This window comes from Leptopilina boulardi, unplaced genomic scaffold, assembly GCF_019393585.1.
Source record: "Leptopilina boulardi isolate dan_hultmark-lab unplaced genomic scaffold, ZJU_Lbou_2.1 LbouV2_162, whole genome shotgun sequence".
In the NCBI taxonomy this organism is placed as follows: Eukaryota; Metazoa; Arthropoda; class Insecta; order Hymenoptera; family Figitidae; genus Leptopilina; species Leptopilina boulardi.
This window is the reverse complement of record NW_026137710.1, coordinates 2,507,663-2,534,806: the sequence shown is the minus strand read 5'-3', so window position 1 is coordinate 2,534,806 and position 27,144 is coordinate 2,507,663. Positions and strand designations below refer to the sequence as shown.

At 28.3% G+C, this 27,144-nt stretch overlaps 1 protein-coding gene across 2 annotated transcripts in view; it reads right to left on the bottom strand.

Annotated features, from left to right (window-relative positions):
• Nucleotides 1-25,920, bottom strand: part of LOC127276976 (acylamino-acid-releasing enzyme-like) — a 369,586-nt gene extending 343,666 nt beyond the window's left edge. The window contains exons 1-4 of one of the 2 annotated variants that reach the window (XM_051297734.1): nt 25,870-25,920; nt 25,551-25,650; nt 11,045-11,262; nt 2,754-2,917 (exon numbers count right to left, since the gene is read on the bottom strand). In XM_051297734.1, the coding sequence (XP_051153691.1) occupies nt 2,754-2,917; nt 11,045-11,262; nt 25,551-25,565 (397 nt within the window). In that variant the 5' untranslated portion in view covers nt 25,566-25,650; nt 25,870-25,920. Of the gene's footprint in view, nt 1-2,753; nt 2,918-11,044; nt 11,263-25,550; nt 25,651-25,749 lie in introns of both variants that reach the window. The other variant, XM_051297735.1, reaches the window with a different exon arrangement.
• Nucleotides 25,921-27,144: the final 1,224 nt, after the last annotated feature.

The following is a 27,144-nucleotide window of genomic DNA, read 5'->3' as shown; positions in this document are numbered from 1 at the left end:
TTTAAATTATGTAATGACAACTTTCGTATATATATAATATGGGGTAAAATTCATGTAGCAAACTCAGTGAAAAAAGAGTTGATCGGATCTGGCTGTAACTTTCACATAGTTTAGCCTTAGGGGTGAGTAATTTAACCACAAAATATTGTTAGGTTTTTTCAAAAACTGTCGGAGAAGGAGGGGGGCGAATTTTTTTGAAAAATTTAAACAGTGAGTTTTTGAAGACTTGTAACTTTTAAACAGAAAGAAGAAAAAAATTTTGTCCTATATTTTTTCGAAAGATTTTTTCCTGCTCTTGCGAATGGTGCAAAAAAAATTTCAAAAAATTCAATTTTCGACCCTTTTTATTTAAATTAAATATAGGATAATTAAATATTAAATATAGGACAAAATTTTTTTCTTCTTTCTGTTTAAAAGTTACAAGTCATCAAAAACTCACTGTTTAAATTTTTCAAAATAATTCTACCCCCTCCCTCTCCGCCAGTTTTTGAAAAAACCTAACAATACTTTGTGGTTAAATTACTCACCCCTTGGGCTAAACTATGTGCAAGTTACAGCCCGATCCGATCAATTTATTTTTCACTTAGTTCGCTACAGGAATTTTACTTTTACCCCATATGAGGCAAAAATCCTGAATTGTCCGAACAAAAAATTAAAAGTTCTCGAATTTAATCCATACTTTTCTAAAATGTTGTCATTGTTAGTAAAAGTAGTTTATAAGTAGAATGCATAAAAGTTAACAAATATATAATGATTTTTAAAGCTTTTTTGACGGGCTAAACGATGGTGATAAATTTTTTTTTTAAATAAAATTTGATCTTGAATTTCAAGGTTAAAATGTTAATTTACGTATATCTCAAAATCAAATTTTTTTTTATTTTTATTAACTATCTCAATGAAAAGCTTGACTAATTTTCTACAAAACATGTAATTTTCAGAATGGGAGCTTTTAAAGTTTTTGAGATATTAATTAATTAATTAATTAATTAATGCTTATAACAAATGAAATATTTTACAAACAAATGAAGTTATGGTATTGCTGAACTTACCAAGTGAAAGTTGCATCGAACGAGCCATATATGAAGTATTTTGGATAAGTAGATTGTTAATAAACAAATGCAATGTTAACTAATTGTTTATTAACAATCTACTTATCCAAAATACTATATATAGGGCTCGTTGTATGCGGAATGAAATTAACTTTCAATTGCTAACTTCAGAATTACGGTGACTTTATTTGTTTGTAAAATATTTCATTTGTTATAAGCATTAATTAATTAATTAATTAATTAATATCTCAAAGACTTTAAAAGATCCCATTCTGAAAATTACATGTTTGTAGGAAATTATTCAAGCTCTTTATTGAGATAGTTAATAAAAATAAAAAAAATCCGATTTTGAGATATACGTAAATTAACATTTTAACCTTGAAATTCAAGGTGAAATTTTATTTAAAAAAAAAATTTATCACCATCGTGTAGCCCGTCAAAAAAGCTTTAAAAATCATTATATACATATATGTTAACTTTTATGCATTCTACTTATAAATATTGTACATTGAAAATTTTTTTTTCAAAAGTCAAAAATTAAAATCGTAATTTAAAAACTATTTTATTAAATTCAATATTAATTGATTTTTAGACTTTTACTAACAATGACAACGTTTTAGAAAAGTATGGATTAAATTCGAGAAGTTTTAATTTTTTGTTCGGACATTTCAGAAATTTTGCCTCATATGTGTGGAATATGTGTGTAAAGCGATTTTTTGATCCTAAGAATATTTTCCTTTCTATACAGAGTCGTGAACTCACCGACGTTTCAAATCTGAGGTCGTAAGTAGCCCTCCATATTGGATCCGGTATTTTGAATTTTGAAAATCTGACATCATATTCGTAATCAGCGACCCCAAAAACCCTTGAGTAACGAATTTCAGGCAAATTGAATGGGTTTGTATAGAGTAGATAAATATTACACATAAAACATAAAAATGTTCCCAAAACTTTAAACGCGTTTTTCTTGAAACAAGATTTTTCAAACTGGTGGGCATCGTAACGTCTAAACTATTTAACCAATCAAGTTCGGATTTGTAGCTCATTAAAGGTAACTAAATTCTGATGGGGTTATACCTTTAATATGATACAATTGCTAACAAATAAAATTTTTACAAGAGGTCAAACATGAAAAAATATGGCAAAAAACGCAGTGTTTTAAAAAAGTTACTGACATTTTGTCATTTGTTTAACTTTTTAACTATTTTATAGGTATAACCTATTCTTTAGAATGTCACCTTTTATAAAAAATTTTGACTTTTTGTTTAGGACTCAAAATTCCGCAGTGTAGAATGCCTACCGTATTCTCTATTAAAAAACATTGTTTACTATGTACGCCATATTGATCGTCATTTTAAAATTTTTTTTAATAAAATATATGTTTTAAAAGTTCAAGGATGTACCTTTCTTTAAAAAAAATACATCACTAAGTCATAATCGTTCCCTACAAAAAATTGTCAAAGTTTATGTTGATTTTGTTATCCGCAATGTGAACCTTCTTTTTCCTGAAAAATTGTCTGGCGCACAACCTGCAGACAAGCTGGACCGTGGTCGAAGCCCATCAGTCTGATAACGTGATAGACACATTTGTTATCTAGGTAAGTTGCTGTTATATTATAGTACTGAAGAATTGTTGGCAGTATTCTTACAAATGTAGATATTATGTGGGTATTATTAGGAATAAATAATATTAGTTTAAATTACCATCAGTGTAAATTTCTCCATGAGCATCATATACTGAAAGATCATAATTTTTAACTAAATGTTGTCTATCCCAAATTTCGATAAATTGTTTTGCAACGTTGTCAACTGTACTTTGCCTTAAAATTGCTTTATATTGTTCATCTTCCGAGCAAGTACTCAGGATTCTGGAAAAATTTGTAAAAAATCACATATTAATATATTAGTTATGTAACCAATATTATTATAAGAACATTAGATTTTAAATAATGTTTATTAACATATTCGACATTAAAAACTTGTTTTTCTTTTCTTTTAATAAGTCATAATAACGACGAAGTATATATGTATTTACAATGACTAAAATAAAATTATGACTTATTAAAAGAAAAGAAAAACAAGTATTTAATGTCGAATATTATGATAATTATAAGTCGAAACGAAAAAATACATCATATCTTTAAAAGTAATGTTTATTAACTTTTATGGGACTGAGGAAAAAAATACCTTCTATGGGCAGACGAGGCACCCGGGTACCTATGTTTAATATATTAAAGATTTTGTATCAAAATGATCAGTTCAATTAACTTTAAGTGTAGTGGACGTTTTAATGAAAGTAATAATATCACATAAAATGAATATATATAAGTTTGAAACTTAATTGAAGTGGGGTACAAGATTTTTTAAAAAATGTAAAAAATTGATCAATTCGGGCTGTAACATGCACATAGTTTAGCCCTAGAGGTGAGTACTTTAACCACGAAGTATTATTGGGTTTTATCAAAAACTGTAGGAGCGGGAGGGGGTTGAATTTTTTTGAAAAATTTAAACAGTGAATTTTTGAAGACTTGTAACTTTTAAACAGAAAGACGAAAAAAACTTTGACATATATGTTTTTGAAAGGTTTTTTCCTGCTCTTTCGAATGGTGCAAAAATTTATTCAAAAAATTCAAAATTTGACCCTTTTTAAACTCAAAAATATTTTTGACTTTTTTTTAAGTTCAGTCTTTTTTTTCTTATTTATTTTTTTGAAAGTTAAAAAAAATTGCAGTAACTTTATTTATTTGTAAAATATTTCATTTTTTATTAACATTAATTAATTAATTAATATCTCGAAAATAATAAAAAAGGACATCTCAATATTTTTTGTGGTGAAAATACAAATTTTTAACTTTAAAAAAAAAATAAATAGGGGAGACTGGGGCAAACCGCCCATGTTAACAGTTGTAAGGCTCTAGTAACTAAAGAAACTAATGAAAAACGTTTTATAATTGCGCAACTTTTTCCTAGAGACACATGTACCTTAAAATGTATTGTTTAGCTGCTGCATCAATTTTAAAAAAATTTGCAAACTGGCCGGTTTGCCCCACCCCTGAGGTAAACCGGCCACCCCTCTGGGGCAAACCGGACAGTTTATTTTTTTTTGTTTAGAGAATTAATTGTAAAGAAAACATTACTAAATATATAAAATCAATAAACAATCTTCCCAATAAGGAAAATAATAAGATAAGATTAAATTTCAATTAAAGAAACATCTTATTTATTATAAAACAAATATTTTTAACTAATTGTTGTCGTTCACGAAGAAACGTCTGTCGGTGAACTTTGTAAAACTTCGTAAATCTCCGTAAAGTGGCCAAAGATTCACGAAACCGTGCACGAAGTTTTTTAGCCGATAGGTAATCTTCGTGAATTTCTGTTGCAAGGGAAACAGACATAGGCGGGTTTGCCCCACAGGCCCATTTTGACAATTAAGACCTGTATAAAAAAATGATTAGTAAAATTATTAAATAATATACCGATAAATTTAACTGAGGCAGGCACCTTTTAAACCTAAAAAACAATTTTAATAATTATTACACGATTTTCTCATAAATTGCTTATGAACAGATCCGTAAAAATTGCTAGCGGAAGCGAAAAAACAAACTTTTGTTTATAAAATTGCATAAACACAATTAAAAAATGTCAAACTGAAGAAATAAGTTGTTCTTAATATAGTCTTTTCAAATTTATAATTGACATATTTTAAAGTTTGACCATTTCTGAGAAACTAACACCTGGCCGGTTTACCCACATGGCCGGTTTGCCCCAGTCTCCCCTAAATAAAAAAAGACAGAACTTAAAAAAAATTCAAAAATATTTTTGATTTTTAAAAACGTGTCAAATTTTGAATTTTTAAAAAAAAATTTGCACCTTTCGAAAGAGCAGGAAAAAACCTTTCGAAAACCTACAGATCAAATTATTTTTAATCTTTCTGTTTAAATGTTACAAGTCTTCAAAAATTAACTGTTTAAATTTTTCAAAAAAATTCTACCCCCTCCCTCTCCTACAGTTTTTGAAAAAACCTAACAATACTTCGTGGTTAAAGTACTCACCCCTAGGGCTAAACTATGTTCAAGTTACAGCTTGATTAGATCAACTTTTTCTCACTTAGTACGCTACAGGAATTTTACTCCATACATGAACAATGCTAATAAAAAATTAGCATTATTCGTTGATTGAATAATCAAAAAAAAAATTATGTGCATTACTATAAAAATTAATAAAAATTTTTCAATGTAATTTTTTAATAGAAATTTCTACATTTATCTGCATGAAATGTATAGATGTACCCGGGTACCTTGTCAGTCCCATAAAGGTAAATATTTCATTTATAGTGATAATAGGCAATTAGCCTGTAAGCTTACATCAAACTTAAATTGCAACACTAAGAACATTACGGTGAAACTGCGGGCTTTTCATGCGAACAGCCAGAGCTTTCTGCAACAGGATCCGCTTAGATTCTCGCCTTTTCTGGGCGAATAGCGGACCCTGAGACAGAAAGCTCTAGTGGTTCTCATGTGAAACCAGCAGTTTCACCATAATTTTCTCAGTGAAGCTTGATAAAAACTTAGAAGTTTATTTTGGTATATGTTATCGTTAAAATCCGAAATCGATTAATGTGGATATTTACTAGTTAATCTGCGGATTAACTAAGATTCTCAGTTAAAGTGCGAAATTTGGACATCAACTAGTTAATGTTAACATTAACAGTGTTTCGATAGACTGGTACGACTTGCGATTAGGGATCCTAAATGCCGATCTGACTGGCTGTTGCAATTGGAAGATGCTTTTGACCTGCACAGTCTGAATGTTGATAGGACGTCCTTATCTTTGGACTCCGTGGTGCGAAATAACGACGTTATTCTTGAGAAATATGAGTACTTTCTAAGGGCTCTCGATCTGGAGCTACACGGAAAGACTTTGTGCATCACTTTCTGTCAAACTTGCCAAGAGATTTTAGTAAACTCGCGACCAAACTCGGAAAAAATGGAAAACTATCATTTTATATAAATGTTTTCAACAAAAAATGTTTTCTCTTTTATCAAAATTTAGTAGTCACGCTAAAAAATATTCATTAACGCTGTAAGAAAAATTAAGATTAAGAAAAAATGAATGTCAAAAGTATATTCTTTATAATTTGTAAGAACGACATTTTCGTTGCGTCGTGTTTATAATTTAGTAGTCTCACGATGAAAACAGCACGCATACAAACAAGCGAAGCTTGTCCGTGTAGCGTCAGCAGTTGAATAGTTCCGGCATAGATAGAAAAATGTCTACACAACGAACACTTTTAATAATCCTGTTTGCATAAAAAATTAATTCTGACATTTCCTAAAATTGACCTTATTAATAATATTAAATAATTTATTTTTTTGAAATTTTTTTATTGCACTTGAAATAAGTTTAAACATAATAAAAATTTTCTCGCAAGTGGAAATGAAATGGTGAGATTAGTATATAAGAAAAATAAACTGCCCTCTTGATATCGTTGATATGAATTGTATTTGCGTTGCGTCGGTTAAAGCGAGCGTTTACCCTATCTGTATTTTAGACGATTTTAGGTTAAGATGTGATCTCTCGTTCATAGGTAAATTGGATTTCTACATTACTTGTCGATTGTCGATATATATACGTATATATGAGGTTTCAGATGGCAACTTTAGTAGTCACGCTATTAAAAGCTAAATGTTTTTTTAGTGAAACTTCAGATTTTATTTTTTGATCGACTGACTATTAAATTTTAAAATTCTCAACAATCAATTATTGTACGTCAGTAACTTTTTTCTGATTTTAATAGTCAGACTACGAATTATTAATATCTTTCCTTTTTTTCCGAGTTTGGTAAAAAGTTTACTAAAATCTCGTGGCGAGTTTAACACAAAGTGATGCACAAAGTCTTTCCGTGTACTTTCGAGGTCCGACAATGAGAGTCTTTTAATTTACCCTGTCTTTCTATTAATCAGAGCCCGCAACCCTATCTGATTTCACGATTTCCTTTACAAACCATAAGAATTTTTTCGCAAATAAGACTTTTAAATAAATATGTTTGTAAGATATGTCTGGGAAAGGTTGGTAGAGGTGTATAGGTTTGGTAGAGAGGAAAATTATTCATTTTGTTATCAGGAAAGAGAGAATTTTTTTCACATTCTACCTAATTGTCCGGGATGTACTCATTTGTGCGCGGCTGCCTTTCCTGCTGTTTGTTCTAATTCTGATCCGCTGGAAGGATGGCTTTCGGATTTTAATTCCTCAGAAATAAGAACTGTTAAATCTTTTATAAAATTAATTAGACAATTGCTGCATGAACGACAATAGTAAAATGAAAGAGTATTAATGTGTTACAGTCACTTCAATCGATTGTTTTTTTGTTTTAATTTAATTGTTTCTGTATGAAGTAAATATAAATGTAATTTCATCTCAAATATAGTTTTAGTCACTTGAAATAGCGATTCTTCGCTTGTACTCATGTAAAGAGGTAGACAAGTGTAAATTAAAAATACATTACTAAGCAGCACGGTATATCCCCTGAATATCCATTGAATACCACCGTGGCATATTCCCATGATCTTCCAGGAAAATCAAAATGTCCGCATCATGAGAATATTCCTCAGTGACATTCAGAGTATATTCCAGTGATATTGAGGGTAATATTAAAGGAATATTCCAGTGATATTGAGGGAATATTCCACGGTTATATTGAATTTTTTTAAAGTGTTGAAATAATAGAAATATGTTATAAATTGTTATTTGAATAAACAGGAAGATTAAAAACACATTTTTAAAAAAAATTCAATGTAACCGTGGAATATTCCCTCAATATCACTGGAATATTTCCACACTTTCACCTGAATATCCCCTTAATGTCACTGGAATATTCCATGAATGTCACCGAGGAATATTTCCTCAATGTCACTGGAATATACCCTGAATGTTACTATGGAATATTCCCATAATGCGGACATTTTGATTTTCCTAGAAGATCATGAGAATATTCCACTGTGGTATTCAACGGATATTCAGGGAATATACTGTGCTGCTTGGGTAAATTAATTTATCCTGCGTAGCAAATTTTAATAATAAATAAATGTATTTTAATAAAACAATAAAAAACTAAAATGTGGAGTGACCACCACATTAATAAAATATTACTAAAATTAAATTACAATATTAATACTAAATTTATTATTAATAATTTACTATCAATTAATTAATTAAAAAAAAACTAATAATAATGAATTTATTATTAATAAATGTATTCATCAGCAACAACACACTTGACAGCTAAGGATGACTGGATCAAGAATAACTCTTTTTTAACTCTGGACAGGTGACAAGCCAGATGTCAGTCATTTTAGAATTTTTGGTAGTGTCGTGATGGCGCATGTGCCAAAAGAGAAGAGGCTGAAATGGGATAAAAAGGCTAAGAAACATTTGTTGGTTGGATACGGGGAGAATGTTAAATGTTATATAATCTACAATCCAACTAAGAAAATTGTAAATACCAGCAGAGATATCATCGTTATGGAGAAAGAAACAGAAGAATTGGTAAGCATTTCTTTAAATAAGCTTGAAGATGAACAAGGTTCTGTTTCAGTGGGAGACTCAGAAAGTTATCAAAGCCTGGTTGATGTGACTGATGATTCCACTGATCTGAAAGAAAAAAATTTTGAAAATAACGACATTAGCGACAGAGAGCAGCAGCATTTTGAAGTCAGAAGATCAAAAAGAGTATCGAAACCAAAAGTTATTAAGGATTATATCAAAGGAGTTGCAGTCTTTTGAAGATAACAAAGCGTGGCAGATAGTAAATGTTCCAGAATCGAATAGTGTTGTGGAATGTAAGTGGTTGTTTAAAAAGAAAATTGATAATTGAGATAAAGTGTTGTATAAAGCAAGGTTGGTAGCGAAGGGCTTGACCCAAATACATCGTATAGACTTTGAAGAAACTTTTTCGTCGGTAGTTAGGCATTCTACTTTAAGATTGTTATTGTCATTATCTGTACAATTAGATCTAGAAGTTACTCACTTGGATGAAGTTACCGCGTTTTGGAATGGGAAGTTAGATGAGAATATGGAGAATATATGTATATATGAAACTTCCAGAAGGTTTCCTTGATGTAAATTGCGAAAACAAAGTATTGGAACTTAACAAAGCGATATATGAACTGAAACAATCGTCGCGAGTTTGTTACAAGAAAGTGGAACTTGTTCTAAATGAATTGAATTACAAAAAATACGAATTTGAGCCTGTGTTTTCATAAAATTTGAAAATGATTTTTTAATTATTGTTGCGATATATGTTGACGATTTTTTCTAACTCCAAGCGTGAAACTAATCACCTTAAAAGTCAATTAGCTTGAAATTTCAAGATTTAATATTTAGACGAAATTAAACTCTGTTTAGGAATGAGGATTAGAGTCAACAAAGAAATGAACGAAGTGTTTATAGATCAAGAGCAATACATGGATCAAATTTTGAACAGATTTAATATGTCGGAGTGTAAATCTATGAGTACGCCATTAAAATGCGGTGTAGAGCTAAAAAAGGATGATAAGTGCGATAGTAATCTTCCGTATCAACAACTCATTGGTTGTCTAATGTATCTTGCGAATTTAACAAGACCAGATATATGTTATTCCTTGAGTTATCTAAGTCTGTTTAACCAGTGCTTTAATGAAAGTCATTGGAAACAGGCAAAACGGGTATTAAGATACCTACAGAATACTAAATCTTATAGTTTAAAATTTAGAAAAGGCGATTTAGACTTGCAAGGTTTTGTAGACGCGGATTGGGCGGAAGACTCTCTCGATAGAAAATCGTACACAGGTTTTTGTTTTGTTCTTTCGGGTTCAACTATCTCATGGGAAAGTAGAAAACAGAGAACAGTTGCTTCGAGCAGCACAGAAGCAGAGTATATAGCTATCTCAGAAGTTTGTAAAGAAGCCATATACTTGCAAAATTTGATTAACGAAATTGTTCCTCAGTCAAAACCTATAGTAATATACAATGATAATCAAAGTGCGCAAAAGCTAGCTGTTAATCCAATGTTACACAAAAGGTCGAAACATATTGATGTTCGACATCATTTTGTTAGAGAGGTTCTATCCGAGAAGCACATTAATTTACAGTATTTGCAAACAAATGATATGCCGGTTGATATTCTTACAAAAAGTCTTAATTCGCAAAAGCATTATAAATTTTTGAGTTGTTTAGGAGTGGTTAAGTTTGACTAATTATTGTATGATGATTCGTATTAATCTGAAATCACCTGTATGATTCATTAAGTATTTTTTTTTAAATTTCTTTTATGAATATTCTGTGCTAGTGTGAGTGTTAATATAAGCCCAATGAATATTCAAATTATTTAATATGTACAGCGCCATCTGATGTTGATATCTGTCATCTTTGCTTTTATGTCTGATAGCCATCTTTATAATATAGTTTAGTTCAGAGAGTGCTGATTAACGTACAAGACGTATATTTTATTTGTTTCCTTTCATATTATTTTACAATAATTTCATATTAAAAATGTTATTTACACTAATTTTTTTGATATTTACTTTTAAGTATGTATTTTCATCCAAATTTTATTGTTAATAAATTGTCATTTTATTTTATAAAAAATTGTGCTTTATTTAGTAATACTGTCAAGTGGAGTACATGTTTTTATAATTTTAAAGTGATATTAAGTTATTGAAAAAAAAAATTTCAACTGTGCGGAATTAGTCTCCCTGTCCGAAGTTACACCACTTGACGGTAACTTATATTTCACTTCAGTGAAATCATTTTTTCGCACTTGAACGAGAGTAATCTCGTCAATGTTCACATTAACTAGGTAATTTGCACATAAACTAGTTAATGTTAAAAAAAAAGTTCACTTTCAAACTTTAACTGATTTGGCAGATTAACTAGTTAATGACCACATTAACTGATTTCCAGACTTTAACGGTAACATATATATTAATAAATTTCTTAGTATAAAATATACACACTCATTGGACACATCAACGGGAAAACTTTCAACAAGAGGATTTAATTCTGCATCAAGACTGAAGTCCTGTATGAATTTCTGCTTTGAGCGTCTTTCCAAATTCTTTTGTGCCCAGTGACTCTGAATAGTAATCCCATTTCTTGCAATTGATGTAATTCTGGCTTTCGTTATAGTAGGATTTTGCGAAAGAATCTTGTATATGTCAAGAACCTTATCAATCTAAAAAAACAATGAATTCATTATTATTAAAATACAGTCGAGTTAGCTTATTATGACTTAGCTTACAACGACTGTTCGGTTAAAACGATATACTCGAACCCTTTAGTTTGATTAACATTGAAATTACTATAAACATGAGTCCGTTTATGGGGATATAGTTCCGATTAGCCCAAACCTCCAATCTTTTTGAAACTAGGTATATCCACGTATTTGGTGCGCTGATTACGAAAATTATATTGAAAATTGGCGCAAATGTGATTATCATGGTAAAACCATAAAATTGTGGTTTTTTGCGATTAACTCGTAAAAAATGAAAAATTTTGAAAAATGTTTTAGACAAAAGTTTTAGGTCTCAAAAAACACACATTTTATGTTCTATACATTTTTTACCAAAAGTAATTATTTTTTGAGAAAAATCAAAAAAACCAATAAAAAAAATCAAAAATGATAGAGAAACAGTGCACATCAGAAGTAGAGTGAAATTTGGTACTTGTAGGTATACTAACGTATTTTGATATATTTTGATAAATTGATAATCATGGAAAAAACCATAAAAAAAACACCATAAAATTATGGTTTTTTGCTGATTACCTCGTAAAAAACGCAAAATTTCGAAAAATGTTTTAGACATTTTTTACTAATAGTGATTATTTTTTGAGAAAAATCAAAAAAACATCAAAAATAATGGAGAAACAGTACACATCATAATTAGAGAAAAATTTGGATCCCACCCGACTTCGTCTGCAGAATACTTTTGACCGTGACGCATGATTATGTTCTAAAAATCATTAGTCATAATTTACATTTTATCGAATTTTATTTGTCCTAATTAGTTTTAAGTCGAATTTTAATTTGTTCGAAATAGCATTTGGCATAATTTTCATCAATCGATTTTTCATACTACAGAATTTTTACTTAACCGACAAATCATTTAATAGAATTTCTAATTGATAGAATTTTCATTTGTCCGAATTTTCAAATGGCCGAACAAACAATCGACAGAAAGATAAAATAAATAATGTAAATTATGACTAATGATTTTTAGAACATAATCATGCGTCCCTTTTGACCGTATCCAACCCCTCCCTATTGAAAAAAAACACGTATAATTGTACGTATAATAATACGTATAATTATACGTATAATTATACGTATAATAAGACATACGAATTTGAAACAAGAATTATACGTATAATTATACGTATAATAATACGTATAATAATACGTATAATAATACGTATAATAATACGTATAATTATACGTATTATTATACGTATAATTATAATTCTATTAAAAATAGAATAATAGAATAGAATAGATTAATTAGTAGCAAAATTGCGCTGAAAATTTTTAGAAATTTTAAAATGCAAATTAAATTTCACGAAAAAAAATATCGTCGAATGTCAATTCAAGCAGTCACCCATCCAAGTACTAACCGCGTCCAACGTTGCTTAACTTCCGTGATCTGATGAGAACTTGTTCCTTCGCCTTGGTGTTTCCGCTGTCTTGTCTTGATTAATAACTTTGTCGTATAAGTATTGTATCGCACCTAACCTCACTTTTAGTGATACTTATACGACAAAGTTATTAATCAAGACAAGACAGCGGAAACACCAAGGCGAAGGAACAAGTTCTCATCAGATCACAGAAGTTAAGCAACGTTGGACGCGGTTAGTACTTGGATGGGTGACTGCTTGAATTGACATTCGACGATATTTTTTTTCGTGAAATTTAATTTGCATTTTAAAATTTCTAAAAATTTTCAGCGCAATTTTGCTACTAATTAATCTATTCTATTCTATTATTCTATTTTTAATAGAATTATAATTATACGTATAATAATACGTATAATTATACGTATTATTATACGTATTATTATACGTATAATTAATTATACGTATTATTATACGTATAATTATACGTATAATTCTTGTTTCAAATTCGTATGTCTTATTATACGTATAATTATACGTATAATAATACGTATAATTATACGTATAATAATACGTATAATTATACGTATAATTATACGTACAATTATACGTATAATTATACGTACAATTATACGTATTATTATACGTATAATTATACGTGTTTTTTTTCAATAGGGCTCTCTCCAAGCTTTCTTTAAAAAGCAAGCGAGCAAAGCTATTCGCGAAAAAAACTCAACTTTCTTTGTCGCAGAGTACTTTCACCCATATCCGACCCTTCTCGCCAAGATTTTTTTGAAAAGCAAGCAAGCAAAGCTAAACTAAACTAATTAGTTTTTGAGAAATGTTCAAAAATTGCAATGCGTTTTTTTCGCGAACAGCTTTACTCGCTTGTATTTTAAAGAGACCTTGGCGAGAGGGGTTGGATATAGGATGAATAGCTTTGATTGCTTGTATTTTAAATTCTGCGACAGAGGAAGTTACGCGGCCTACGGCCGCGTTGCGGTTTTGCTCTCTTGCTTTTTAAAGAAACCTTGGCGAGAGGGGTCGGATACGGTCGAAAGTACTTTGCGACAAAGGAAGTTAGGCCGCGTTTGTGTTTTTGCTCGCTTGCTTTTTAAAGAAACCTTGGCGTGAGAGGTAGGATACGGTCGTAAGTATTCTGCAGACGAAGTAGTGATGGAACATCGATAGCAAAACATCCATGTTACACAACATCGACATCGACAATATAAAAAATCGAAATGAATCGATGTTTTCGATGTTTTTACTATCGAATATTTAGAAATTAAAAGATTACGTGAATCATTAAATAATACGACCTTATTTTTAAAATAAACAAATATTTTAATAGTATAATAGCTTAGAATAGAAAATAATGAGATAGTTATAATTAACAATTTGAATTTTCCCGCCAGAAGATTATGCGCATTCATATTCGCGCACTTTTACCGTCTGTGGTCGGTGTAATAGAGTTCTTGTCACTTTTAAGAAAAATGTTGTTTTTTAATTAAATTGCAAATATTATGAACTGTACTCCTTAAATAATAGAATAATTTAATAAAATTTGAAATTTCTATTAAATTAAAATTATTTTTTCACACAGTTTACACTAATTTCTTGAAAATATGGTGAAAACTGACGAGTTAAAATTTACAGATACGTACCACTTGCACATATCAAGTGATTATTTATTATTTATCACTTTAATAATTAATTAACATTTTGTTTAAATAAAACGGTTTAAGTTTGGTCTGTTCTTTTACAACCTTATAGTTATAAACATTATTTTGTGCTGGTTTTTAGTGGAAGTTTTTTATTATCTGCACCATTTGCCTTAACTTGGCTCTCTGATTTGAATTTTTCTAACCTAACATTGGACTGATATACTTGTGTGAAGTTTTTTGTTTATGTAACTTAAATTGGAACTGCTTTCGCTCAATTTACTTTTTATTTTTATTTGAACGATTATTTGTGTGCAAAAATGGCCTCTAGTGTTGAAAATTGTGCAAAATGTGGTAAAGATATTACACGTGCTATTCCTACTTTGTGTAGGAAGTGTAATCTTCCTTATCATCCCAGCTGTGCGTTACAGCTGTCTACTTTGCCTGATGGGTCGTTCACCAAATGTTGTAAACCTAGGTCATTGTCTCCTTCAAATAATTCTCAATCTTCACAAACCTCTGTTAACTTGGATAGTATTTTGAGAGCTATTAAGGTTTTATCAACAACAGTTTCTGATAATTTTGCCAATATGACTGAAAACATGTCAGATATCAACAAAAAACTCGATGACACACTGTGTAGGCTGAGTAATATGGAAAGCAGAGTTGTTGATTTGACAGAGCGTCTTAATGTGTCGAAGAGAGACTTGATAAATCTGAGGCAAATGGTTCTACAAAGATTGATTCTAATTCAGTAACTAATGTCTGTATAAATGAACTTGTTGATCGTAATGAAAGAAAGAACAATCTTGTTTTATTCAATCTTCCAGAATATGACACTTCGTCAAATAATAGTGGTTCTTTAAAATCTGTGGTTACGACTAAATTAAAAAAATTCATTCAAACAGATGATCTTGAAAATATACGCACATTTAGAATTGGTTCTAAAGCGCAGGTTTCTCGTAAGCCTCGCCCTGTTAAGATTGTATGTGAGACGGAAGAGAAGGCACAAGTAATTCTAAAAAAATTTGTAAGTGTCAAAAGAGACTCAACACGTTCAAGGGAGTTGGAAGATCTTTGGATGTCGAATGACAGGACGGTTATGCAGAGGGAGGAGATTAAGAGAGTGAGGGAGGAACTAGAGACCCGTCGATTAGACGGAGAAATGAATGTGTCAATGGTCTACCGGCGTGGAATCCCTACCATAATTAAAATCCCCCCTAGAAATCGCACATCGACTCTTACAGTCCAAATAGATGCGTGTAAGGAGAATCTATAGTGATTTCCCCACTTGGTGCCCAAGGTTGTGTCCCTTCCTTGAGATAAACTTATTTTATTTCTATTTATGAAAGTGACTTAAGGAATGTAGACATTGTGATTTAGAGAAAATCAGTATTATTGAACAAAAACAATTATTTTTGAAATTAATTGATATAATGGTAAAGCAGATTCAATTTATCAAAATTAATCTTCTCCTTTGATTTGATTTATGTTATTCTTTACTGTATAAACTTATACTGAACTTTAACCATTATAGCGCCTACCTAGATTTAGTTAATATTTTATATTTTGTATTGTTACTTACGTAACTATTAGAATTTAGGAGTACTTTTGTACGAAAGGGCATGTCCCGTTAATAAATGAAATTGAAATTGAAATTGAAAATTCTTGCAAAAATTAACTGTATAAATGTTCATTTACCCTCCCAATACTTATTTTTAAAAATTTTCATCAATTAAATGCTTTTTTTATAATTTCTCAAATTCGACTTAGATTCGCCCCAGTTGGGTAGAAGTTAAGTAAATTAAATCCGCCAGGGATATACAATACCCGGCTGAAAAAACTTGTACAAGAAAATGTACAAGTTCTTGTACATGTTCATTAATGAACTTGTACATTTTCTTGTACATGTTCAAGTAATGTTCTTGAACAAGTTCAGCATCCGGAATTGAGACATGTTCTTCAACCAGAACTTGTACAAGATCATGGATAAAAAAATATACTTGTACAAGAAAATGTACATGTTCTTGTACATATTTTTTGTGCAGGTTTCATGTACAAGTACTTTTACATGAACACGTTTATGTTCTTGTACAAGAACATTTGTTTAAAAATGTTTTTGAAAAAAATTTGAAATTTTAATAAGTTATAATTATTAAGACTCTTTACTTATGCATGCTAAAAATTTTTGCGCAGCTGTAAAGGCTTAAGAAAACTACTGCGCAGCCTTTAAAGTTTTTAATTTTTAATTTAAAAGACATAAATGAACATGTACAAGAACATGTTCCACATCTGGTACAAGAAAATTTACATGAAACCTGCACAAAAAAATATGTACAAGAACATGTACATTTTCTTGTACAAGTATATTTTCGTATCCATGATCTTGTACAAGTTCTGGTACAAGAACATGTGTCAATTCCGGATGCTGAACTTGTTCAAGAACATTACATGAACATGTACAAGAACTTGTACATTTTCTTGTACAAGTTTTTTCAGCCGGGTATATCAAGATTCGCGGTAGTGAATCGACGCCATGTAAAAAAAAATTTCCGCGAATATAAATATATCAAGATTTGCGGTAGAGAATTGACGCCATGTAAAAAAAAAATTTCCGCGAATATATTTTCTCAAAATATTGGCATTTTTCGAACTAAATTGGATATCTCGAAAAGTTCTTTACCGATTTCGTTCAAACCTATTTTGCTGGGTAAAAATGTTAAAAAAAATAATTTCTGTTGTTAAAATGGGAGGATTCCCAAAGAATTATGAAAATTAATCTTAAAAAACTGAAAAATTTATGATTTTTTGTAGTCCTTCCGTTTATAAAACTTTTCAAAGTGGCGGAAACAAATTTTTTTCTTTATAGAAACATTTTATATGAGATCCTGATTAATTGTCCGGATGTGTGTATGTGTGTGTGTGTGGATCCCTTTTTTGTTTAGAAGATAACTTTAACAGGTTTTAATGGATTTAGATAAAATTTGGTAGGCTCATTTATCATATTAATATCTCAAATCTGACCAAAAGATTTTGAAAAATACCCAAAAAAAAAATGTTATCGTCTTTTTTCCAAAAATTTTTTTTTAATTAAAAAGTTTTTAAATAGAAAAATTTAAGGTTATATATAATAAAATCGTATTCCTTACGTCAAGACGAATCGATAGATATATATGAAGTATACAATTGAGGTAAATTTAAAGAATTAATGAAAGTTAAAAAATCAAAAATTCACATTTTGGCAATAAAATTTTGTTTTCTCCACGAGGAAGCAAATTTTTTTGCTGATCGTAAAGAGGAAGCAAAATGTTCATGTAATGAACATCTGAATTTACAACTTGTTTTATTTTTAGCCACGCCTAGAGCCTACATAGTTTAACGGATTCGCATGAAACTTACAAATAATATTAATTGGGTTATAATCACGATATACATTTTATAAAATTTCAATACACTAAAATTTTTTATGAAAAAAATTTTTTTTCTTGATTTTTAGGTACACGTGGAGTTCATAATTCTTTACCGATTTGCATAAAACTTACCAATAATATCAATTATGTTAAAATCTCGATATATAATCAATGACATCTGAATATACTCTAAAATTTGTTAATTTTTTACGGTAATTAATTGATTTTTTGATAATTGAGGACCCCGATTCTATAAGGAGACCTACGCTTGAGGCAGCCGCCTTGCGACCAGTCAGGTGGTACAAAAATAGAAAAAAATAAAATTCAAAAATAAAATTATTCAAAAACGCTATCCTGTAGGAAATGAAAATCCGCACCTGTTTTTCCTTTGAGTTTTTTTTATAAAACGAATATTAAAATTAATAAAGGCAAAAAAGTAGAAAATTTTTTTGCGATAATTAAATGAACTTTTAAAACATAACTCGTCGTAATTTTGACAAATATTGATGGATTTTTTTGAAATTTAGTGCATTTTATTCAGTAGTTATTGTAGTTCAGGAAACTTCCAGTGAGACATTTGTTTATCACTATATAAGGAAGTTCTCTGTAAAATATTAAATCAATTCATTGAAAACTTTTAAAGTTATTGAAGTTTTAAGAAAGCGCGTTTAGCGCGCAGGTAAAGGCGCTCTCACACCTTTTTGGCTGCCTGCAGGTTACCATGGCAACGCATGAGAGTGAGTGCGACAGAAAATTTAAAAATTTGAATATTCAAATTTTCTGTCTCACTCACACTCGTGCGTTGCCATGGTAACCTGTAGGCAGGCAGGCAGCCAAAAAAGGTGTGAGTGCGCCATAAGTCCAACGCTACTCGCACAGTCAGCTGTTGCAGTTTTTCACATTGAAATATAACTTTCTATATTATTATTATTTTTTATTCACAATTAACATTTGTTTACAATTAATATTACAATGTTTAATCCAATATTTCTAATGTTATTTTATTAAATAGATAGGTATAATTTACAGATTTTTTGTCATTTTGAATAACTGGTAAAATATAGCTATATGTCCAAAATATTACACAAATCATATTTATTTTCTAAAGTTTATAAACCTGGTAAAATCATAAAACCAAAATTTTACAATATTTTATTTTATACTCTCCAAATTTGAATATGTCAAAACTCGTCCACGTAAAAAAACAAGTGCGTATAAATTTTAAATAAATGAATATACACTCATTTTTTTACGTGTACGATTTTAAACTTACAATAAGTAAATATTAACTTATTCAGATTTAGAGAGCTAGTATAATCAAAACTTAAATAAAACAAAAAAATTTTAAATGATATTTTACCATTTATTAAAAATGGCAAAAAACTGTAAATGTTAATTGTGAATAGAAAATAATAATAATATAGAAATTTATATTTCAATTTGAAAAACTGCAACAGCTGACTGTGCGAGTAGCGTTGGACTTACTTGCGCGCTAACCGCGCTTTCTTAAAACTTCAATAACTTTAAAAGTTTTCAATGAATTGATTTTATATTTTACAGAAAACTTTCTTATATAGTGATAAACAAATGTCTCACTGGAAGTTTACTGAACTACAAAGTTTCCCGTAGACATTTTGTCGATGAAAGTAAGAAAATGTTATTATCAACTGGTCTCAATTTTTATTAAAAAAGATTTAAACAATTAATGATTTTTTAATTTTTTATTATTTTGTCGCCTTCAGTAGACCCTAATATGTGTACAATAAAATTTGAATCAAATTTATTAATAATTGTCGGAGATATTATGATTTATGTTTTAAAACTTAATTAAATTTAACAATTTAAATTTCTCAGTTTTTGGTCTCTAGAAACTAAACTATTCTTTTTATTAAAAAATTTAAAAGAGAAAAAAGATGCGCCTTTTCATTTTTTATAATGTAGTATTTTTCAAAATTCAAAATTTTGAATTTCAATTTTTATCATTTTTTCGAACGAATGACTGGCTCTACGGAGTTCAGCCGAGCGGAGAGCGGGTTCTAATATCCAGCTCCTCAATATAGTTCCGAAAGCGTCCCCCCGCCAATTTTAATGAAACTTGGTATACTATTTTGAAATTTGTGAAGTGTGCCGACATTTTCTTAGAAGTCGAAATTTTTTTATTAAATTCACATTTTTCTATTCAAAACAATAAATAAAAAATTATCCATACATTTCGACACAATATATGACAATATATGAAAAAGGGTGACAAGTTACGATCTTCGTTTATTTAAACATTTCAAACTTCTCTGCGGCGGTCGTTCACGCAAGATATTTTGATGCAAGCTCTGATAAAATCTTTAATTATTATTAACCGAATACAAGTTACCAAGTTTTTCTTTTTGCAAATGATTCTAGATTAAACTACGAGTAATATGGAACAAAAAAGAACTGAAAAATCGATTAAGAAGTTAATATTATTTTTATTTGTTTAATTACATTGTTTATATTTTTAACAAATTAATTAATTTTTTCAAATAATTAAAATCAATCGAAAGCAGCTTTACTTTTAAATAAGTATACAAAAAATCAGAAAGTTTTATTAATTAGATTAATAGGAAAACAACTTTTTGTAAATTCATGTAAAAAAATGTTTGTAACAATAACTTGTATGAACATAAAAATTTCGCAAAACTATTTAAGTTGTATATTTTTTATTTATTGTTTTGAATAGAAATTGTGAATTTAATAAAAAAATTTCGAACTCTAAGAAAATGTCTGCACACATCACAAATTTAGACTCTAATGTATTTTGGTGCGCTGATTACGAAAATGATAGTGAAATTGGAGCAAATTTGATAATCATGGTGGAAACCATAAATTCATGGTTTTTTGCGATTAACTCGAACAAAAACGCAAAATTTCGAAACATGTTTTAGATAAATGTTGTAAGTCTCAAGAAAACACACATTTTATGTCCATATTTCAACATTTAAACGTAACGATAAAAAATTGTCAATAAACATTTCTTATGTCTCAAGAATCGCTCTATCGAATGGCGTGCTCAAAAAGAACGAAAAATTTAAAAAATAATTTTAATTCCTTTTTTTAAAAAAAAACACAATTTTTTAGTGTTTTTTCAGTTTTTGTAATTTTTTTATAGCTAATCCCTTAAGAATACCTCTAAATGTTATAAATATCGCGTCAAAAATGTTTTTGTTACAAGATAGGATTATTGAGAAAATGAAATTTTAAAATGGCTGCCAAAAAATGGCGTATAAATTTAATTTTTTTAAACAATTTCATACCCAGCAAACACTGTTACATGTCAGTTATAGAGCTGTTACAAATTTTTTAAGAACATGTTCTGTAACTTGTTAAGAACCTGTGAGTCACTGGTTACGCAAAATGTCATACTCAGCGGATATGTAAGATTATGTAACAGATCTAAAACATGGTTACAAATGTATTTGTAACAGTTCTGGAACTGTTTTGTAATAACTATAAAATGGTATATAATTACTATTGCAAGATTATTACCTAAAAATACATGCAAAATATTTTTTATTCTTAATAAAAATATTAAAACTTGATGTAATAAAAAAAGGAAACTCTAAAATAAACATAGTTAGAACAGTGCCAAATTTCAAATGTTCTATAACAAGATCGCTCCACAGGCTAATACTCTAACCATTCCGCTACCCTCGCATGGGGATATAAATACAAAATTGATTTGATAACTTGAGACTGAGGAGGATTTAAAAACTGTATTGCTTATATAAAGAAAAAAAAAACAAAACTATGTGATATATAAAAATTTTAGAGTTTTTAAATGTAACTACATACTTAAGTAAAATGAACTATTTATTTATTAATTCCATAGAAAATAGTTAAGGTACTTATAAACACTTCAAAATTTTTAATCTCAGGTACAAATATATTCCAGGAATGAACTTCATTAAAATTTTAGAACAGTTACATATCATTGTTCCGATATATTTCTAGATATGCGATGGAACATTAGTTACAGAAAATTTGTGACTGTAATGTTATAGAAATGTTATGTAACACTGTTGCAGAATTGTTCCGATTTGTAGGTACAAATGTCAACCAGAATTAATCTGCAACAAAATTTTAAAACAGCTACATAACATTTTTTAGATACAGTTCTAGAACTATGTTGGAACGTCAGTTACAGATCATTTGTGATGATTGTGTTACAAAAATGTTACATTACATTGTTACTGAACTGTGAAGTTAGCATAATATAGAACAGATCGATAACTCCCTTGTAACAATGTTCTAGAATTCTGTTACAATAAGGTTATATAACAGATTCATAACCAGATTGTAACAAATGTTCTATAAAACTGGGTCCTTACTGTTATATAACATTTATAGAACGTGTTTGCTGGGTAACCACATGGACCAATTTTCGAAAAGCCATTCGATTCGCTTGATACTTGTCACTCGGGTGGTGCCGTAATTTTCCCCAAATCTCAAATGTCATAATATTCATTTGACATAAAACCAGTTGACATAACCAATATTTGTCATAATTTTTTTGGTCATAATTTTACTTTAGCATAAATTTTAATTGACATACTAATTATTCAGCATAATTCGCATTTGACAGAATGTTTATTTAGTATAAGTTATATTCGGTATAACTTTCAATTGTCAAAATTTTTATTTGGCATAATATACATTTGTCATAATCTTTATTTGACATAATTTTCATTGATCATAATTTTAATTTGGCATAATTATCATTCATCATAAAATGTATTTGATATAATGTTCATTCGTCATAACTACTTTTTGACATAATATTTATTGGTAATAATTCTTAACTGGTATAACGCTAATTTAACATAATGACTATTGGACATAATGCTCATTTTTCATAATTCTTAATAATCATAACTGTCATTTGTAATAATCACTGTTTGATATAATGTTTATTATTAATAATCAGCAATTGACATAACGCTTATTTAGTATAATGTGTATTTGACATAATGTTCATTTGTCATAATTTGCATTTCACAAAATGCTCATTTGTCATAATTCTTATTAGTCATAACTTTCATTTGTCATAATTTTTATTTGGCATAATTATCATTTAGTATAAAATATATTTGATATAATGTTTATTCGTCACATCGATTGTTTAATATAATTTTCATTTATAATAATTCTTAATTGGCATAAATTCAATTTAACATAATTGTTATTTGATATAATGTTAATTTGTCATAATTTACAATTCTCATAATGCTCATTTGTCATAATTCTTATTAGTCATAACTGTTATTTGTCATAATTACTGATTGACATAATGTTAACTTTTTATAATAAGCACTTGACATAATGTTTATTTCGCATAATTTAAGTTTGACATAATGTTCATTAGACATAATTTTAATTTGACATAATGTTCATTGTTCATAATTTTTATTTGTCATAATTATCATGCAGTATAAAATGTACTTGATATAATGTTCATTTGTCATAACTATTTTATGACATAATGTTTATTTGTAATAATTTTTAATTGGTATAACACTAAATTAGTATAATGTGTATTTGACATACTGTTCATTTGTCATAATTTTCATTTGACATAATTCCCATTTGTCATAACTTTATGTGTCAACGATTTTTTGCTGTATCTTCCCATCCTTGGTTTTTTAATTAGTAGTTTGTATATGTTGGTAAAGTAGATTAGGTGGCGCTGTCTAATATTTCTGAAATTAATTCTATCTTGCTTTTAAATATGAAAAATTACTTTTTTTTCCAAGTTACAATTTTAATATTGTACAATTCAATTACATTTTTTTAAAAATAATATGACAATTCACAGGGACTGTCTCGAAATATTTGTGTCGTGTCCGTGTAGTGTCGCGACTCGACACGTTTGAAAACAATTAAAAGTATCGTGGCGAGACCCGACACTTTTAAAACTTTTCAAACGTATCGTGGCACGACCCGACACAGTTAAGAAATTCATAATTGTATCGTGGCGAAGCACGATACGTTTAGAAATTTGTAATCGTATCGTGGCAGGACTGGACACGTTTACGAATTTCCAAAAGTATCGTGGCGCGACTAGACACAATAAAAATTTGAGAATCGTATCGTGGGGCTGAACTACACGACACAATACAAAAATAATTATGAATTTCGTGTCGCATACAATGAAACTTGTTGATCAACATCTTGACAGTTTATTAATCCTTCAATAACATTTTAAGAAATAAAATTAAAATAAAATAGATATAGATTGAATATATATCAAATGTAAATTATTAAATTTATATTATATTATATTATATTATATTATATTATATTATATTATATTATATTATATTATATTATATTATATTATATTATATTATATTATATTATATTATATTATATTATATTATATTATATTATATTATATTATATTATATTATATTATATTATATTATATTATATTATATTATATTATATTATATTATATTATATTATATTATATTATATTATATTATATTATATTATATTATATTATATTATATTATATTATATTATATTATATTATATTATTTCCACGAATTTCTGTTTTCATCCTATACTGTTTATTTTCATGTATTTCTTTTTGTATTATCAACAACTTATTGTCTAGTATGTAAACAAACCACACTTAAAATTAAAAATAATTTTGTTCAATAAAATTAATAGATTAATTTAATTTATTAACATTTTAATATTATTATGATTTAAAGAATTGAAAAAAATGTAAGACTTGATTACGAATTCAATATCAGTTTTTTAAAATTCAAAATGGCGGATCCAATATACCGAATCAAAATAACTAAAAATGGGCAAATTCGTCTAAACCATGTTACCCAGGGGTTTTCGGGGTCGCTGATTACGAATCTGACATCAGTTTTTCAAAGTTCAAAATGGCGGATCCAATATGGCGGAAGACAAAATAAAAAATTAATCGGATTGTATTAAAAACCTATTACTCGGGGGTTTTCAGGGTCATTGATTACGAATTGTGACAAAAGTTTTTCAAAATTCAAAATGTCCCAAAAAACGCTCGAGTAACAAGTTTCAAAAGATCCGATCCTTTTTAAAAAATTGTTCAGCATATTGGATCCGCCATTTTGAATTTCAGAAAACTAATTGCAGATTCGTAATAAGCGACCCCAAAAACCCCCGAGTAACAGTTTTCAAGCAAATTGGATCAATTTAGAAAATTATGCCCGACATTTTAAATTTCGCAAAACTAATGTCGTATTCGTGATCAGCAACCCCAAAAACCCTTGCATACTAAGTTTTATGAAAATTCATTGAACTGGTTTTGCTGGTCATTTTTGGTCATTCATGCCGTATTTTCCTCAAACAGTAAAGGGGTTAAACATTAATAAACAAATAAAAATTATATTTAAACAATTTTTTTTCATAACATTCTTTTAACCTTTGGAAAGAAAAACAAAAATATCCTGTTGAAAAAAATTAATTTTTATCGGTTTTATAGCAAATTTACGAAATCGGGATTTTTTCCCATTTAAAATACATAAAAAAAGTCAAGAGCTTTGAGACACCATTAAATAAGGACCACCCTAAGCTACATATTAAAATGTATTGTTTAAATTTAATATTTTACAAGAAAATTACGTCTTATATTTTCATTTAATCTTTGTTTTTAGTTCTCCCTTCCAATAAATTTAATGGAAATTATATAAAATAAGAATTTAAATTAAATCAAATATAATATGACAAGAAAAAAGGATATAAAAAAAATTTCTCACCTGACTTGATGCCATCGTTTCACAAAACTTGCTTACTTATGGAAGTAACATGAGACTTATATTGTTCAATATAAATAAATTTGATAAAATACCCTATTATCTGAAACAAAAAATTTAAATTTATAACTCAGAGATACTGATACATAGCTATTTTTTTATTGATTTAAATTAAAAATTATTGTTATTATTATTATATTACTTTTGATGACTCAAATATATTTTAATTTAGATTGAAAACAGAGAAATCGAAAAAATTAAATTACAAAAATGTTTAAACTGTAAATAAGTTCACTTCGGTAAAAACGAATGTATCAGACACCTTCAATTAATCAGTGACTCTATCACCAGCAGCAGTTTTTCATCATCGTCTATTGTTTGATGAGCAGGTCATGATCAAAGTGATCAAAAATAAATCACCGTACGCGCAATCTTGAGTTAACATTGGCGATTCTTTTTTTTTGGCACAGTGCACTTTTGTGTAGACAGATCAGAGAAAAAACATTTTATTATATTATATTATATTATATTATATTATATTATATTATATTATATTATATTATATTATATTATATTATATTATATTATATTATATTATATTATATTATATTATATTATATTATATTATATTATATTATATTATATTATATTATATTATATTATATTATATTATATTATATTATATTATATTATATTATATTATATTATATTATATTATATTATATTAAAAATTGTAAAAGGACAATAGTGTCATGAAATAAATAATATAAAATAATACAGAATAATCAAAAAAACAGAAAATAATAAATAAGTAAACATCAGTGGGATTACTATTAGCGCTAGTCGCTATGTAGCGCTTTTTGTTATTTAGAATTGAAAACTTACATATTTTTAGTGAAATTTGTTCCAAATCATGACCAAAATAAAATACCGTTGACAGTTTCTTTAAAACTTAAATTACAAGATGGTAATTTAGAAGACAATATAAACATAACCCCTCTAGATAAGGACATTGACATAGAATTCATGTCAATTTCCTAAAATATTTTATCTACGTAGCAAACAAATACAACATGAAGGTGGAATCAATTCTCTAACTTCATGTTTGCCAACTGTTAGTTTTAAATAAAATAATTAACTATAGTGACTCGCTCTAAAGCAGTCTCTGTTTTGACAGTTTATTTCAAATTATTTAATTATTCTGATATTTTTATTGCGTTTGTAAAATTATTTTTAAGCGTTAAATAAAAAAAAATAATTTAAAACACATGGAGTGCTACAGAGCGAGTCACGCCTAAATTAGTTCAACTGTGGCGCTAGTGTAGCTGTTTGAATCGCCAATAAATTTTTTTAATTTAATTTAATAAATAAAAATTAAGAAAATTAATCTTATTGCAAGAATTAAAAATAATAATTGCATGAGGTTTTAAATTAGGATATTCTTTACAAGCCTAAATTTAAAAATTGATAAATTTTTTAATTAAATTGATTTAAATTTTCATTTCTTGAAAAACTCTTTAACTTACACAAAATGCCCTATACATTTTTTTAGTGAAACCTTGCGTAAGAACAAAAATTCTATTTCCGAGGTTATATC